At 44.4% G+C, this 14,562-nt stretch overlaps 1 protein-coding gene across 9 annotated transcripts in view; it reads left to right on the top strand.

The window, feature by feature from the left end:
• Window positions 1-14,562, top strand: part of dnm2a (dynamin 2a) — a 29,287-nt gene that overhangs the window by 8,336 nt on the left and 6,389 nt on the right. For 2 of the 9 annotated variants that reach the window (XM_076752162.1, XM_076752159.1), the window contains exons 4-18: window positions 150-353; window positions 1,494-1,592; window positions 1,680-1,840; window positions 1,942-2,084; window positions 2,639-2,774; window positions 2,908-2,975; window positions 3,645-3,783; window positions 5,730-5,816; window positions 7,544-7,614; window positions 8,503-8,556; window positions 8,877-8,928; window positions 9,983-9,994; window positions 12,278-12,388; window positions 14,177-14,286; window positions 14,424-14,535. In XM_076752162.1, the coding sequence (XP_076608277.1) occupies window positions 150-353; window positions 1,494-1,592; window positions 1,680-1,840; window positions 1,942-2,084; window positions 2,639-2,774; window positions 2,908-2,975; window positions 3,645-3,783; window positions 5,730-5,816; window positions 7,544-7,614; window positions 8,503-8,556; window positions 8,877-8,928; window positions 9,983-9,994; window positions 12,278-12,388; window positions 14,177-14,286; window positions 14,424-14,535 (1,559 nt within the window). The other 7 variants (XM_076752160.1, XM_076752165.1, XM_076752164.1 and 4 more) reach the window with 7 other exon arrangements.

Genomic DNA, 14,562 nt, shown 5'->3' with positions numbered 1-14,562 from the left:
CACTTTTCATATCGAGCAGGTCTTGACTGTGCTCTTTATTTTATTATAATAAATATGTCGGCTTGTTTTGCTGTATAGCTGCATTCTGCACTCAGTTATACTGAGTATTTGCATTTCTCATCATTATGACTTCTGTCCACATGCCTCAGTGCTGAACCTGACCCTGATCGACCTTCCGGGAATGACGAAGGTTGCAGTTGGAGACCAGCCCATAGACATCGAGCACCAGATCAGGGACATGCTGCTGCAGTTCATCACCAAGGAGAGCTGTCTGATCCTGGCCGTCACCCCGGCCAACACTGACCTGGCCAACTCGGATGCTCTGAAGATTGCCAAGGAGGTGGACCCACAGGGTAAGCATGTTGCTTTTTAGTAGTTTAGAAGTCTAACAGCCCCTTTCCACACACATGCGCTGACTGGGCTTGACTCTGTCTGCGTCACACCAGCACAGACGAAATTTGCATCTTGTGCTCACCTGCTCAAAGGCGTCATTAACTCTTTTGTCGATGATGTTTAAAAGCAGCACCCTCTTCAGTGCTGTTTACCATTGCACTGTCCAGGGGCTGTTGGTAGCCAGCTACCTCTCATCATGGATTTTCAGGCTGATTTTAGATATCCTGTATTTAACCAGGTAAAGATTAAAATCTCTTTTTCAAGAGTGTCCTGGCCAAGAGAGCAGCGTGCCGCTTTTTTAGCGAGTCAACCAGTGTGAAAGTCTGCGATCATACACACATGGTCATTAAGTAGTAGCATACAGAGTACAGTGGTGTACAAGATTTCCACCACCAGTACTAAAACATAAAGCACAAAGGTATACAGTATCCAGCTTCTTTAGGCAGTGGTCACGTGCAGTCACAAATAGAAGATCACCGTAATCCACTAAATTAAAGGCAATTGAATGCTGCCTTCTCTGGAGGGAGAAACATGATTCATTACTAAATAAGAAACTTAAGTTGTTTGGCATGTACCACTGGCTTGAAAAACAGAGACTGGATGATTGAAACTGATGAAGTGTCTGCTTTGTCTGGCACGCTTTGGTCCGACTCTGGAGATGGTCCATCTCGAGTGCAACTTGGCACAACCCGGCATATTTAAACTGGTAGTGGAAATGCAAACCAATGTGCCATGGTTTTATTTGGCGTGGCCAAATGTGCCAGTGGAAAAATACTAAAAGAGCAGGCCTACGAACACAATGTAACACTCTGTATTTTCTTATGCTACCCCTTGAAACATAAAAATCACATTAGACAGAGTCTTATGATAGCCATTACCCCTCATTTAATCTGCCACGGCTATCTGGTCAGTTGTTCGGTCTCTGCCTAATCTGTTTAGCTGCAGGCATCTGCTCAGAAAAGATCAAAAATACTTCCATAAATGTTCTGTGTATCAGTCATTTTACTCTGTTATACTGTAGACCTGTTGTAGAAAACCAGACGGTCAGAGGAAATAAATCTGTTTGAATCGATGTAGTTACACTTTCTAATTTTGTGCAGGTATGCGCACCATTGGCGTTATAACAAAACTGGACCTGATGGATGAAGGGACGGATGCGAAGGACATCCTCGAAAATAAACTGCTGCCACTGCGTAGAGGTGACATATTCACACACAGTCACTCAAGTCAACATTCACAGGCTTTATTTTTGACTGTAGAGTGACTTCTTGTGTTGTTGTGCGCAGGCTACATCGGTGTGGTGAACCGCAGCCAGAAAGACATCGATGGGAAGAAGGACATTCGCGCTGCTCTGGGTGCAGAGAGGAAGTTCTTCCTCTCCCACCCTGCCTACAGACACATGGCGGAGCGTATGGGCACACCACATCTACAAAAGGCACTCAACCAGGTCTGCCATCAACTGTTTGTTTTTAACCCGTAAAATATCATTTCCTCTCCGCTATGCCATTGATTCTCTGTAATAACTGCACTACCTCTGTCTGTCTTTAGCAATTGACCAACCACATCAGGGACACCCTGCCTGGTCTGCGCAGTAAGCTGCAGAGTCAGCTCCTCTCCCTGGAGAAGGAGGTGGAGGAATACAAGAACTTCCGTCCAGATGACCCAACGCGCAAGACCAAGGCTTTGCTGCAGTGAGTGCATCTGAATATTGCTCTTCATAGCAATGGAGTATATAAGCATTTACAGTAGACAGCTTAGAGGTGGTGTGACTTGTGGCAGCCATATTGAATGCACACTACACATGGCAAGTCCATCTGAGGGCAGATATATCAGATATTATGACTCAGTGGTCTCAACAGTATAGAACAATGCTGGTAAAATGTATGTTGTTTTTGTAGCATATGGTCATTTATCCAGCACTTTCTTTAACACGATGGTATTAATTTTGTACCTAGAGGTTGTGATATTAATAGCATTCTAATTAAGCTAAGAAAACAATTTATTGTATTGAGGTTAACTGTGCTGAAGCATCTCACATTCACTGTTTTATAGTAAAGGGCAGGCCTGCCGAGATGAGGTGGGTTAATGTAACACAGTGACCTCAAATAAACGTTATTTGAACTTGATTTTTAAGCTGTAGCGTCACTATACAGATGAAATTTTATTAAGGAACAGTATTTTTAGCAGTGACTCTCCAGGAAGGCTCTTGCTGTCGTTGACATCCTTTGTGCTTGACTCTTATCAGGATGGTGCAGCAGTTTGGTGTGGACTTTGAGAAGTGCATTGAGGGCTCCGGGGACCAGGTAGACACCAATGAGTTGTCGGGCGGCGCCAAGATCAACCGCATCTTCCATGAACGCTTCCCATTTGAACTGGTCAAGGTTAGTGTGCCGTGAAGAGGGGCGACACGTTGGGTATTATTGGTAGTATGTTTTGGCTGTAGGAGTTTTCACAATGATTGAAGTACATTTAGGTTTTTGAAGGTGTCTGCTCCTCCTCTCCCCTGTCCCCCAGATTGTGTTTGACGAGAAGGAGCTGAGGCGGGAAATCAGTCACGCCATCAAGAACGTCCACGGAGTCAGGCAAGTGGAGCTGAGACAAAAAACCTACACGCCTGGCAAAGTAGCGTCCCACAGAGCTCAATACACACCTGTGTTCTGTTTCTATGTAAACACCCACTGCTTTGCTTTTCTCCTTTCGTCAAAGCTGTCATTACGCTATAATCCAAATTTTTATAATCGAGCCTTGCCATCAGAGACCAAAGGCACCAATTCAGAAAAGTGTTTCCTGTTGTGTGTGAAATGTATTTCCTCTGTTCAGTTTTCCCCTCACTGTTCTTCCAGTCCTCTTATCTCATCACTGCAACGCCACACACTCCTTTTCTGTCTCCGTCTGCTGAAGCGTTCAATTATCATGAGGTTTTGAGTTCCATGCATCTGTGTTCACTGCGCTGATGTTGTTGTGTGTTCTTCACTGATATGCTCCACGTCTCATTTGTCGTTGTGTGCTGAATTACATTCACACCTGGCCTTGGGAGCTTTATCTTTGCTCCCTCGGTTGGGGCTGACAGTATCTTAGTTTTCTGTTTCGTTCTCTTTGTCCATGACGTCAGAGCTCTTCAGTCACATGTTTGTCTTTGTGTGTACCTAATCATCTGTGGTTTTTTTTTTTTTTTTTTTTTTTGGGCCTTCATGTCTGTTAACTGTCCCATCTGTCTGTCGCTGTGCCTCTGTCTCTTTGTGCATCCTCAGAACGGGGCTGTTCACTCCAGACCTGGCGTTTGAGGCCATCGTGAAAAAGCAGATCGTTAAGCTGAAAACACCCTGTCTCAAATGTATCGATCTGGTCATTCAGGAGCTCATCAACACAGTCAGGCAGTGCACCAACAAGGTACTGCAGGTGTCCAGCATCTCCCGACCCAGCCGAGACACGGGGCAGGGGCAGCCATGGGTGTGGCAGAGGGTCCGCTGGCGCAGAACATTAGCCAGCAGCTTACGACAATTTCTAGAAAAGCCTCTGCTGACCAGTTTGGTTGTTGTATTTCAAAAAGTATACACTGTGTGCGGTTTGCCCTCAGCCCAGCCCAGCCCGGTTAGCCCCGTGTGCAGGCAGCGCTGTCGTGTTGTGGAGTGTTGTGACGGGTGATGTGTCATCGTGGATATGAGATGTTTGAGGGTCTCTGTCTGAGCATCTCTGGTCTCTCCTGGATAAGCTGCAGGTTTCACAGCTCAGTGCACATAGCCAGGAAAACATGAAGTGGTCTTGAGTTGAAATTTGGCCGTGAGTTGGAGGTGACATGTCTCCCGCTCTGCTGTATTGACATAGTTTTAGAAGAACTGGCTTGTCAGGAAAGAGGATGTGAAAAACCTGTGGCTTGTCCTTCTCCACTGGTTGATTTGTCTGTCAACAACCAGAAATGACTAACTAAACAAACGCCTTTTCTCTTTTTATTTCTTCTCTTTCTTTTTCCTGGCTGTCCTCTTTTTCTTTTTCCTTAATTTCTTCCTATCCCTCTCTCTCTCTACCACCGCGACAAAACGCAATCTGACCCCATGACCTCTCAGAACGGGGCTCTTCACCCCTGACCTGGCTTTCGAGGCAATTGTCAAAAAGCAGATCCTCAAACTCAAAGAGCCCAGCCTCAAATGCGTGGACCTTGTGGTGTCCGAGCTCACCGCGCTCGTCATGAAGTGTGCCGCTAAGGTAACCAGGGACATGCCTGCTGGGGTGATGGCATGAAAAGAGAAGGGATTCTTATCTATCTCTGTCATCCCAGTGTAATGGTCACCCCAGTGAAATCAGCCCCACCCCCACCCTTGCTTCTACACCATCCATGCCCACTGCTTCAGATGTATGTATTGTCCCATCCCTACTTCCCTCCCAAAGTCTCTATATCATTCAGTCTGAGCATTGACTTCCAAACCACGTCTGAAATTTTAAGCACAGCTTCCACAAGTCAGCTCCCACATGCTGTTTGACCTCAGCATCAGTTCATCAAAGCATTTTTTTCCCCACCTCCACATCGCGTCCTCCCTCTCTCCCTGCTCAAGACACAGCCCGTCAGTCAGGGCAGGGCAGAGCCTGGCGATGCTGCCTCACTGACCCACATGGCAGACTGACGCTCTGCTCTCCGCTGAACCGGACGGAAAGCGAGTGATGTCAGGGGCGAGATGATACTAATAGCCCACGGGTGCAGTGGCAGCTTGACTGGTAGTGTTTCCATAGCAACGGTGCTCCTCTGCCATCTTGTGGGCAGCGGAAGGCACTGCACACCATGACATGACTCGACATAGCTCACAGTAGCCCAGCCATCCTTCCCCTCTGTCTCACCCCATTCTGTCACTTTCCCTTCTCATCCAGTCTTCATTAACATTAATAACTGTTGAAACTCTACCTTCAGCTAGAGAGGACTATTTTCAATCTGTTGACATGTCTTCAAATTGCTTTCATCTGTTGATATTCTAAAAAATGCCTGCTTAACTCACAACATTACCACATTGATTATTCATGGATGAAGTCCTCCCTGGCTGATGGTACAGGCTTTGTCACCTTGCAGAACAGACAGTCACTGTGTATTTAGAGTCTGTTGGTTTGTGGTTGTTTGGATATGTGTGACACTGAAATGTCACTTGACTACCTCTTTCCCTTTTCTTTGTTCTACACTTATTCTCACTTCTCACTCGTGTTTCTCTCTGATACATATTGGTAAGTCTTACTAAGCTCAAGCTCACATGTAAGTGTGTGTATGTGTGTGTGTGTGTGTGTGTGTGTGTGTGTGTGTATGTGTGTGTGTATCTCCGTTCAGTGCTGCAGTTGTGTTTTGTGTTGCCTTTCAGCTCAGTTCGTACCCCAGACTGAGAGAGGAGACTGAGAGGATTGTCACCACCCATGTCAGAGAAAGAGAAGGGAAAACCAAGGACCAGGTGAGCTGCTAGGTTGTTAATTAAATGGACCATGATCCAGTATTATATTGAGATGTCAAGATCTGCCAAATTATTCCATAAATGGGGTATGGGAAATGGGAAAGATGTAACATAAGGTGAAGTTGGCCACTGATCCATGAACACCTACTGTTAGCTGTAATAGTGTGTCATCTGGCATTGTCTGTCTCTGCATCTGCTGGTCCTCCAGCTGCGACATAAGGACAGAAAAACATGCTGTGTGTGACCCGTTCAGGCAGCAGATCAGTAAAAACACATCAGGCCTTTCCAAGAGTTGATGGTCATTGTTGAAACAGTGGAAAGTTGAACCAAAAAGGTTTTCTTGCATTTATTTGTATTTTTTTTGTCACTTTTCAGTGACGTGTTTTACGTTAATAGAATTACTGTTTCTGTGAATGGAGTCTGTTTCAGTGTCAGTGGGGAAAAAACGGTGGATATACACTGATGGTGCACAAATGCCCAGAGGGATTACATTGCAGCCGGTTTCATGGCTGCTGGCTGCAGTGCTCTTGTTCAATACTGAAAAAACTTGTTGTCTCCATTAGTCACTTGGACAGAAAATATGGGAAAATTGGGTCAATAATCAGATAATATGTGAGCGGAGATTCTTGGGTTTGTCAGGGAATACAAAATGAAATGTAGGTCAAGCTGAAACTTAATTCAACACAGTCACAGACATTATTTTATTTGTTTATTTTGTAATGTTAAGGTATGTAGATCTTTTAAAAACATATTTATTTTGAGATATTGTAAAAGTAGCATGTCTCTTGTTCTATTGGTTTTCCCTCTTTTGGGCATAATGTGCCAAAATAGCTTGCCAGCACAGCATCACCAAATTCTAAAATGTTTTCTTTATGCTATCTGTATGCTAAATCAAGCACCAGTTGTGCATTATCAACTGTTAAATAGAATATTTGATTAACTTTTTCTGATAAGCTTTGCAAACTTGAGAAAACCGAATAAGACATCTATATGTATTTGATAGCATCAAGTTAGGGCTCAGTTCTGCAGGTCATTTTGCAAGCAATGGTTTGATCAAATCAGTTAAAATGAAACCAAGTTGTTTTGGTCTGATTCATATCTGCCTATTGTAGAAGAAGTGCTCAATCTCCCGTCAATGTGACAAGCGTATTTTCTAACCTGTTCTTTTATTTAACCATTCTCATAATTATATCACAGCTAAGTGCCATTCTGAATCATGGTAGAAAAGTGGTTATTGTATAATTTATTCAGTTTTCACTCAACGATGCCAAGACATTAGGAGGAAAGGCATAAATGGAACCTCTGTGACTTCTGTCTCATTTAATCTTGAGCAATAGTATTTCTTCCTTCCAAAGATGTGAATAAAACATTAGATAAACACCATTTTGTCTTGAGTTTAAGCGCTGTTTTCAGAAATTCAGTGTTTTCAGGGTAAAGAAGCCTTTCAAACGACATGAACTCCATAACAAACCAAGACTAATGAGACTAAGTTTGGTAGCAGTGAAATCATATTCTCAAGTCCACCACATGTGCAATTTACAAAATAAATGCGTAATGTCCCCTTGACATTGGTATACATCATTATATTGGTACAGCTATGTATAAATTTAGCTTCAGATGTAATGTCTGTCGGGTTTGTTCAGTTCACAGGTGTGAAATATCAGAAGGCAAGTGGTGTTCAGTTGAGACCTCTCCAATCTAATCATGATTTTCTGCCTTTAATTAAGGTTCTGCTGCTGATTGACATTGAGCTGTCCTACATCAACACCAACCATGAGGACTTCATTGGCTTTGCTAAGTATGTACCCTCGCCCCTCCCCACCTCGTCTAGTCCAACTTACAGCTTGTTGCCGGTGACCCTTGTTTCAGCACAGGCGTTGTGACCCCAATTAACTACACGCTGCCTGTTTTTCTGCGGTGCACTTGTGATTCCGTAGATTTATAAAGGAAACGAGGTGTAACCCTGTATCTCTCAGCCATCAGTACACGTGGAACCTAGCTGCTGTTTCAGGAAGCTAACAGAATCACCACCACTGCACTTCTACTGAATCAAAGTGTTGCTTATAATTAGCCACATGTTGGTTGCTGCGGTGCATCAGTGTGATGTAGCATGCCAATTAGTGAACCTGCCACATCAGAGCATGTGTCTCCCTGTGGGGGAGGCGATGATCAAGGCCGCATTAGTTGCTCACCCCCCCTGCATGCATCAATGCTACTCCCCCTTCAGACAAAGTCAGTCAAGCATGCTTGATTGGCTGACAGACAGGCAGTCCGCCGCAGGCTGTTTGACTCATGAGAAAGGATGCTTACTGTAGAGAGCACTGTTACTGTGTTACTGCTTTCACTTGTAGCTGCTGTTGTGCACTGGAAACTCATTTGCACACTGCAAAGCGTTCAGTGTTTTTTTTTTTTTTTTTTGTGGGTGATGTATATCTCTAAGTGGCTCAGAGCTCATGGTTAAATACATGTAGTCCCCTGTGCAGCAGTTCCAGTAGCATGCAGTTGAGTGGTGCTCTCCTCCTCTGTGTGGGTTCTGCCATTGACCGAGTAACAAAGCAAGCTCCCCCTGCCCCCCCCCCCCCCGTGTGTGAGGGTTTATGTCCAGCCTCTGCATGGCAAGTGGATTGCTGTAATGTGTCAGAGGTCAGCTAGGGCTGTTTAACGGTTCTCATGACATCACTTTCAGTCTTGACTACAGAAGGCTGGATGATGGTAGCACCCCAGGGTACGGCAACAACAGGTGGGCGAACAGAAAGGATGTAGGATTGTGTGAGCAGTATGTGTGTGAGAGACAGTTTGACCCTCCATTTTCTCCAAATTCCTCCAAAACCCACTTTCACCTTCATGTATGTGCGTAGTAGTATGATGATAGCAACAATAACACCAAAACCAGGCAGCTGATTCACATAAAAGACTAAAGCCGATAAAACGTATGACTATTAATATTGGAAATGAGCAGGACTTGCCTCTTAAGTGTTTATATTTCAACCAGGCTGTGTTTGATGTGTTGCCTGCCATCAATATTTATGATCTCTTCTGCTCGTCTTTGTGCAATGACAGCGCCCAGCAGAGGAACACAGCTGCAAACAAGAAGAGGGCCATACCCAACCAGGTACGTTTCATCATGCAGCTCCGGCCTTTCCACTAATCCCAGATTCAGTCTCCCTTGAATGATGCCTCCTATTACCAGTTGATTAATCAGCCATTTTATGCCTCACCCCAGCAATGACTTAGCCCAGAGCCCCTTAATCTGTCCTGACCCATCTAACTAGCAAAGATGCCTCCGCTGTACTGTACATCATTTTAACTACTGACTGTACCCAGTCCCAGTCTTTCTTAATCCTCATATTGAAGCTGGTCTTTGTCCACGATGTTGTAAAACTGGTGCTTTTCCTTTTCTGTTCTATTCAGACTGATATTTCACAGAGTTTGTTGAATTTCAATGTGTGTTTGTAAGATCCCGAAACGCGACTATAACCGTGCTAATCAGCTTTAGAGATTGCAGTTTGAGTGAGGGGAAAGTGGCCTTAGCGAACGTAAAGAAGACCCTGCTTCCCTGCTTTTCCGAAACAAGCATTTGTTTCCACGGCTACTATTAATTGCTGTTTGCATGTGACCCAGGCATGTTGTTCTACTGCAAAGCATCAGTTAATCACAGAATTACGTTGGTTGTTTTGTTGCCTTCCCATTAACTCACAAGCATCTTTTGTATTGAAATTCAGACTGTGCATGGAGCCCGCCCCTGTCGACTGAGCAACAAATATGACATAACCAAATTGTGGTATACTTGAAGTAATTCTAATTGCATGTAACTCTCTTGCTCTGTCTCTCTCTCTCCCTCCCTCTCTCTCTCTCCACTCTCTCTCTTTCCTGCCTCTCTTCATGTGCCTGTGGTTGTCTCGTGGATTCTTCCTTTCTGTTTCCTCCTCTTTTTGCTCCCTTCCCTCCTGTCCTCCCTCCATTTCGCCCTCTTCTTTTCAACCTTTTCTTGAACATTTTCATTCCTTCTCTCTCACTCCTTGATTCCCCCTCTCTCCTTCCAACTGTCCACTTGCCATCTTTTATCTTTCCCTCATCTTTGCTTGCTTGCTTTCTCATACTTTTTGCTATGATTTTATACTGCCCCACCTTTGCTTTAATTTCCCCTCCCCTTCCTGTTACTGCAGGGTGAGATTCTGGTAAGTACCCCACAGATTTAAACCACACCCTGTCAGGGGCAGCAGGGGTAGGCCATGCAGAAGAACTGAGGCCATCACACACAGGTCAGCCAATATGGTTAGGGTGGAAAAGACAAACGCTGTGAGATAACAGTTTCCTGCAAATACAGGAGTCCATACATTTCACCATAATGGGTTGTTCTACCCCTCTGCAGCTTGGCGGACTGGGAGAGGTCCACGAGGAGAAGGTAGAGTCTTAAGACTGATCAAACTGATATCAGTTACACTTCTAAGAGTAGCACGCAGTTACCAGTAATTTGGAACTGTCTTTACAGTAATACAGGGCAGGTTTGCTCTCTTAATTCTTGGTTTCATCTTAACAAGACAGTAATTGTCTTTTTAATTGTACACATCTGGGTTGCTACTAACATTTTACCCTTTGTGCACCAAACATATTTTACGAGATATGAACTCTTTTACCCCCACAAACGATTGTGGCACACGGAGAAAGAACGGGCAGACCTTCCACCTCTGACCGTGGACGGCGTCAGTTCTCACGTCTTCAGGTTTATACCTCTGCTGCTGCCTCATGCAGGGCGACTCAAAAGTTTGCCTTGTGAGAATCATCCTAAACGTCACTGGGAACAAAACGGGGAGGGAGCGGGGAGTGATCGAATCAGCGACACAGAATACAGTTAACTTTTTGATTCTTTGACATTTTCTTTGCATTCATTTCTAGTGACTTCTTCTTTTCAGTGCATGTTAAAATACTTTCCAACTGGAAGTTCAAATTGACTTTACTACAAAAAACCCACCTGTCTCCAAGTCTTCAGTTATTTCTGTATTCAGGGCTGGTCCAAATGGTCTGTTGTTTAATATGGTGACTGGGTGTGGCTTTGGGATGTATTTCAGAAATTAAATCAAAATTCCTTTTTTTGACATCTCTTTACTTTTATTACATCATGTTGTTACAAATTGAAATCAGCATGTTTCATCCTAATCGTTAACAAAAAAATCATGTGTCACTTACATTTGCAAGAATGGATTGAACATTTCTTGCATCTCATCTGTGACACCTTCACATCTCATCCTTCCACTTTCTTAATATCAACTTAAAACGTTATAACGTTTCCAACTGACTTTAATACAGGGGATTTCCTTGTTTCAGAGTTTTTACTTTTTAATTCCTCGCCAAGGCAAACTACCAGTTTAGCTCCTATGTAATTGCCTCCTCTCCAGTGTTTATGTTGGCGCTTTGGAACTAATGAACCTTTTTTTTTTTTCCATAACTCACTCCAGTCCTCTGCTGGATGGAGAGGGAGTGCAGGAGAGAGGTCCAAACCAGACTTTGGAATAGACATTTCCACTTAGCTTTCCTTAGCACAAGAGCGCACTTTTTGCACTTTCCCACATTGTACTTGAATTGCATGGGAGTCCATTTGAAAAAGATGGAAAGAAAGCGTCTTCAAAATGCATGGCTTATTTTCCTCAGTGATCCACTCGACTCAGCCTCTCAGTGTGATGCATTTCCTCCCTCTCCATCTCTCCACTTCAGATTTTTTGCTGTTTAGACGTCTGTTGCTCAATGAACTTTGCTAAATCAGCACTAGACTTCGTTTTTTTTTTGTTCATTGCCCTTATATTCTCCTCCTTTACCCATCTCTTGCACTCACTTCTCCCCATACCCCCCATATATCCTAGTCCAGTTAACCCCACTAACCCTGCTTTTCTTTAACTACAAGTACATAGTCTAGCTTCTACTGACCTGCTGACACTAACATACCGCCGTCGACCTTTGGTCTTTGACTGTGTGTCAGGGCTAGCATGGTCTGGACACCATCTGGTCCTGTTTGTTGGTTTAAAGATTTCTTTTCTGTTGAGTGAAAAAGAACAAGCACTACATCCATTTTCAGTATTTTCAACCTTTTGATGCTTTTGGATACATTCAGCCATGATACACACACTACGCATTACTGTCCTTTGCTCACTTGATGCTGTTTACTCAGTAAGTTTCACATTTAATCTGTGCTTCTATTGTGAAGTATTATTAAACTCACAGACACAAAAATGTTGAATATCAAGATAAAAAAAATAAAGACAACCAAATGTACAGGGACCTAGCAGGTAAGCAGGTAAGATTTTATTATGAATGTCAGTCACATACCAGTATTAATGGTGCAACACTTACAGGACCCTCATGTCACCAGTACCATAAGCCTGATTGACAAAGCTGTTTTCCTCCATCCTCCTGGTACCCCTCTCTCCCTACCACCCTTTTCTCTCTCCCACATCTTTACTGTGCAGGTGATCAGGAAAGGCTGGCTAACCATCAACATCAGCATCATGAAGGGAGGCTCCAAGGAGTACTGGTTTGTCCTGACCGCCGAGTCCCTGTCCTGGTACAAAGATGAGGAGGTGAGAGGGGTTTCTGTTCCAATTCTGTTTTTCCCTGGACACACAGGGTTATGGCTAGCTAAGATAAGATGACACAGCACCACAGGAATGCATAAAGATGAAGATGCTGAATTTGGCGCTGTTGGGATAAACTATCCCAAGTGGAGATTTGGTGTCATCACCCACGGTGGCTGGAGGTGTGTGCGTCCCAGCCCAGCCTAACCAATGTGCAGACTACTGTTCAGCTGTAGCCTGATGAACAGGTAGTCTGAACACTGGGCAGGCGGGGGGGTGAGGAGGACTCTGATCGGAGGAAGGACCCTGAGGTCATTGCGGCTGCAGGTCGCTAACCTAGGACAGAGGACACAGAGTAAACATTACCTCAGTGAAACAATTGCACAAATGAAAAAGCCACGTACATGGAAAAGCCAGATATATCATGACCCATACTGACGAAACGCCTCAATACTTTTTATCTTATTAACCGATTTCAGTAAATAAATCTATACCCGGTGGAACATGCATTCCCTCTTGGCTAAATAACCACAGTATGCGGACACTCAACAGTTGCTGCTCTACAGTTTATTTATATTGTAGACCCGTTCGAAGGTTGTATTCAAGGACCTGAAGAGTAATATTCAGTACAAGGGACAAGTCACTATACTGAGTATAAAGTTTGCATGATCTAAAATCAAATCATCTTTTTTTTAAAGATGATTTGATTTTAGACTTAATTCAAAAAACTGGTTTCACTCCTGTACATTGAATGTTTGTCTGCGGTGATATTAAGTGCATTTTAATCGTCTTACTCACCGCTTGATCTTCCTCCCGAGGCCTCAGTCGTATCCATTCTTCCAGCAAAATAAAAGACCCCTTACAGATACCACTTCACTGCTAAAGATGAACTCCAGTCCAGTGGCCTCAGTGTGCCCGAACACCAGCTGGAAATGGTGCATTTTCACGTTGCTCGCCTTTTGCGAAGACGCAGAGAAATGAAAAGAAAGAGAATGAGAGAGGGAGGATGGTGGAGGCAAACTGACGTGGCAGGCGGGCTGAAATGTTCCAGCCGGGATCTGACTTTGGAATTTGCAGGAAATCGTACTGGGTTACGGGGGCCGGAGGGGGGGGTGTGATTGTGTGTGTACAAGTGTGCATGTGTGTAGGCGCTTGTCCATTAGTCCTCCTGTATCTTTTAGCGTTTGGGCAGTTGGTTGTATCTGTACGAGTGCATGTTTTTGCACACACCCAAATCCTATGATTTGTGTTTGTTCAATTCGCTCGCGCTCGTGTATGTTTGTTTGTCTTTGCACGTGCAGTTAAGTATGTGGCCTTGTGTGTGTGTGTGTGTGTGTGTGTGTGTGTGTGTGTGTGTGTGTGCGTGTGTGCATGTGTGTGCGTAGCAGGGGCGGGGGATTGTGTGGAACTCTGAGTGATGTAACTGTTGGGCCTGCGCCGCTCTCTGTGTTAGTGCAGACGTAAATGCTTCCAGATGTCTCTGCTCAGCAGTGAAAGCTGGCACCCCATCCCCCCAGAGCTCCTTCATGCTCCTCCTTTTCTTCCTCTCCTCCTCCTCCTCTCCCTCATCATGCATTTCTCATCTCGCCAGCCTGGTGGTGGTCCACGCAGAGGAAATGCATTCCATCATGTCTGCTCATTGGTGGAGAAGCGTCAGCACTGCTGTCCTCTGTGTTCTTCTCCATTACCAAATATATACAATTGCTCAATTTCTGAAGATATAACTATTTTCCGTTGTATATTCCAGGTCTGTTCAGTTGGAAATACACATTTCTTCTGTCTTTCTCGTGCTAGGAGAAAGAAAAGAAGTACATGCTGCCACTCGATAACCTGAAGCTCAGAGATGTTGAGAAAGGCTTTATGTCTACGAAGCACATCTTCGCAATCTTCAACACCGAACAGAGGTCAGGGTTGTTGAGTGAACGACTGTGAATTCACATGTACCTTATCTTTGAGTTTTGGTGTGCATGCATGGCCTTGTGTACTGAGTAAGCCTACACACTCACAAGCACATGTGTTTGGCTTTTGTTTATCTGTACAGGAACGTGTACAAGGATCTCCGCCAAATAGAACTGGCCTGCGATTCTCAAGAGGATGTGGACAGCTGGAAAGCATCCTTCCTCAGGGCAGGAGTTTATCCGGAGAAGGACCAGGTACAGTATGTGGGTGGGTATGTGGGT

Source organism: Chaetodon auriga, chromosome 16 (assembly GCF_051107435.1).
Source record: "Chaetodon auriga isolate fChaAug3 chromosome 16, fChaAug3.hap1, whole genome shotgun sequence".
NCBI classification, from domain to species: domain Eukaryota; kingdom Metazoa; phylum Chordata; class Actinopteri; order Chaetodontiformes; family Chaetodontidae; genus Chaetodon; species Chaetodon auriga.
The sequence above is the reverse complement of the archived record's forward strand: the minus strand, read 5'-3'. Positions and strand labels throughout refer to the sequence as shown.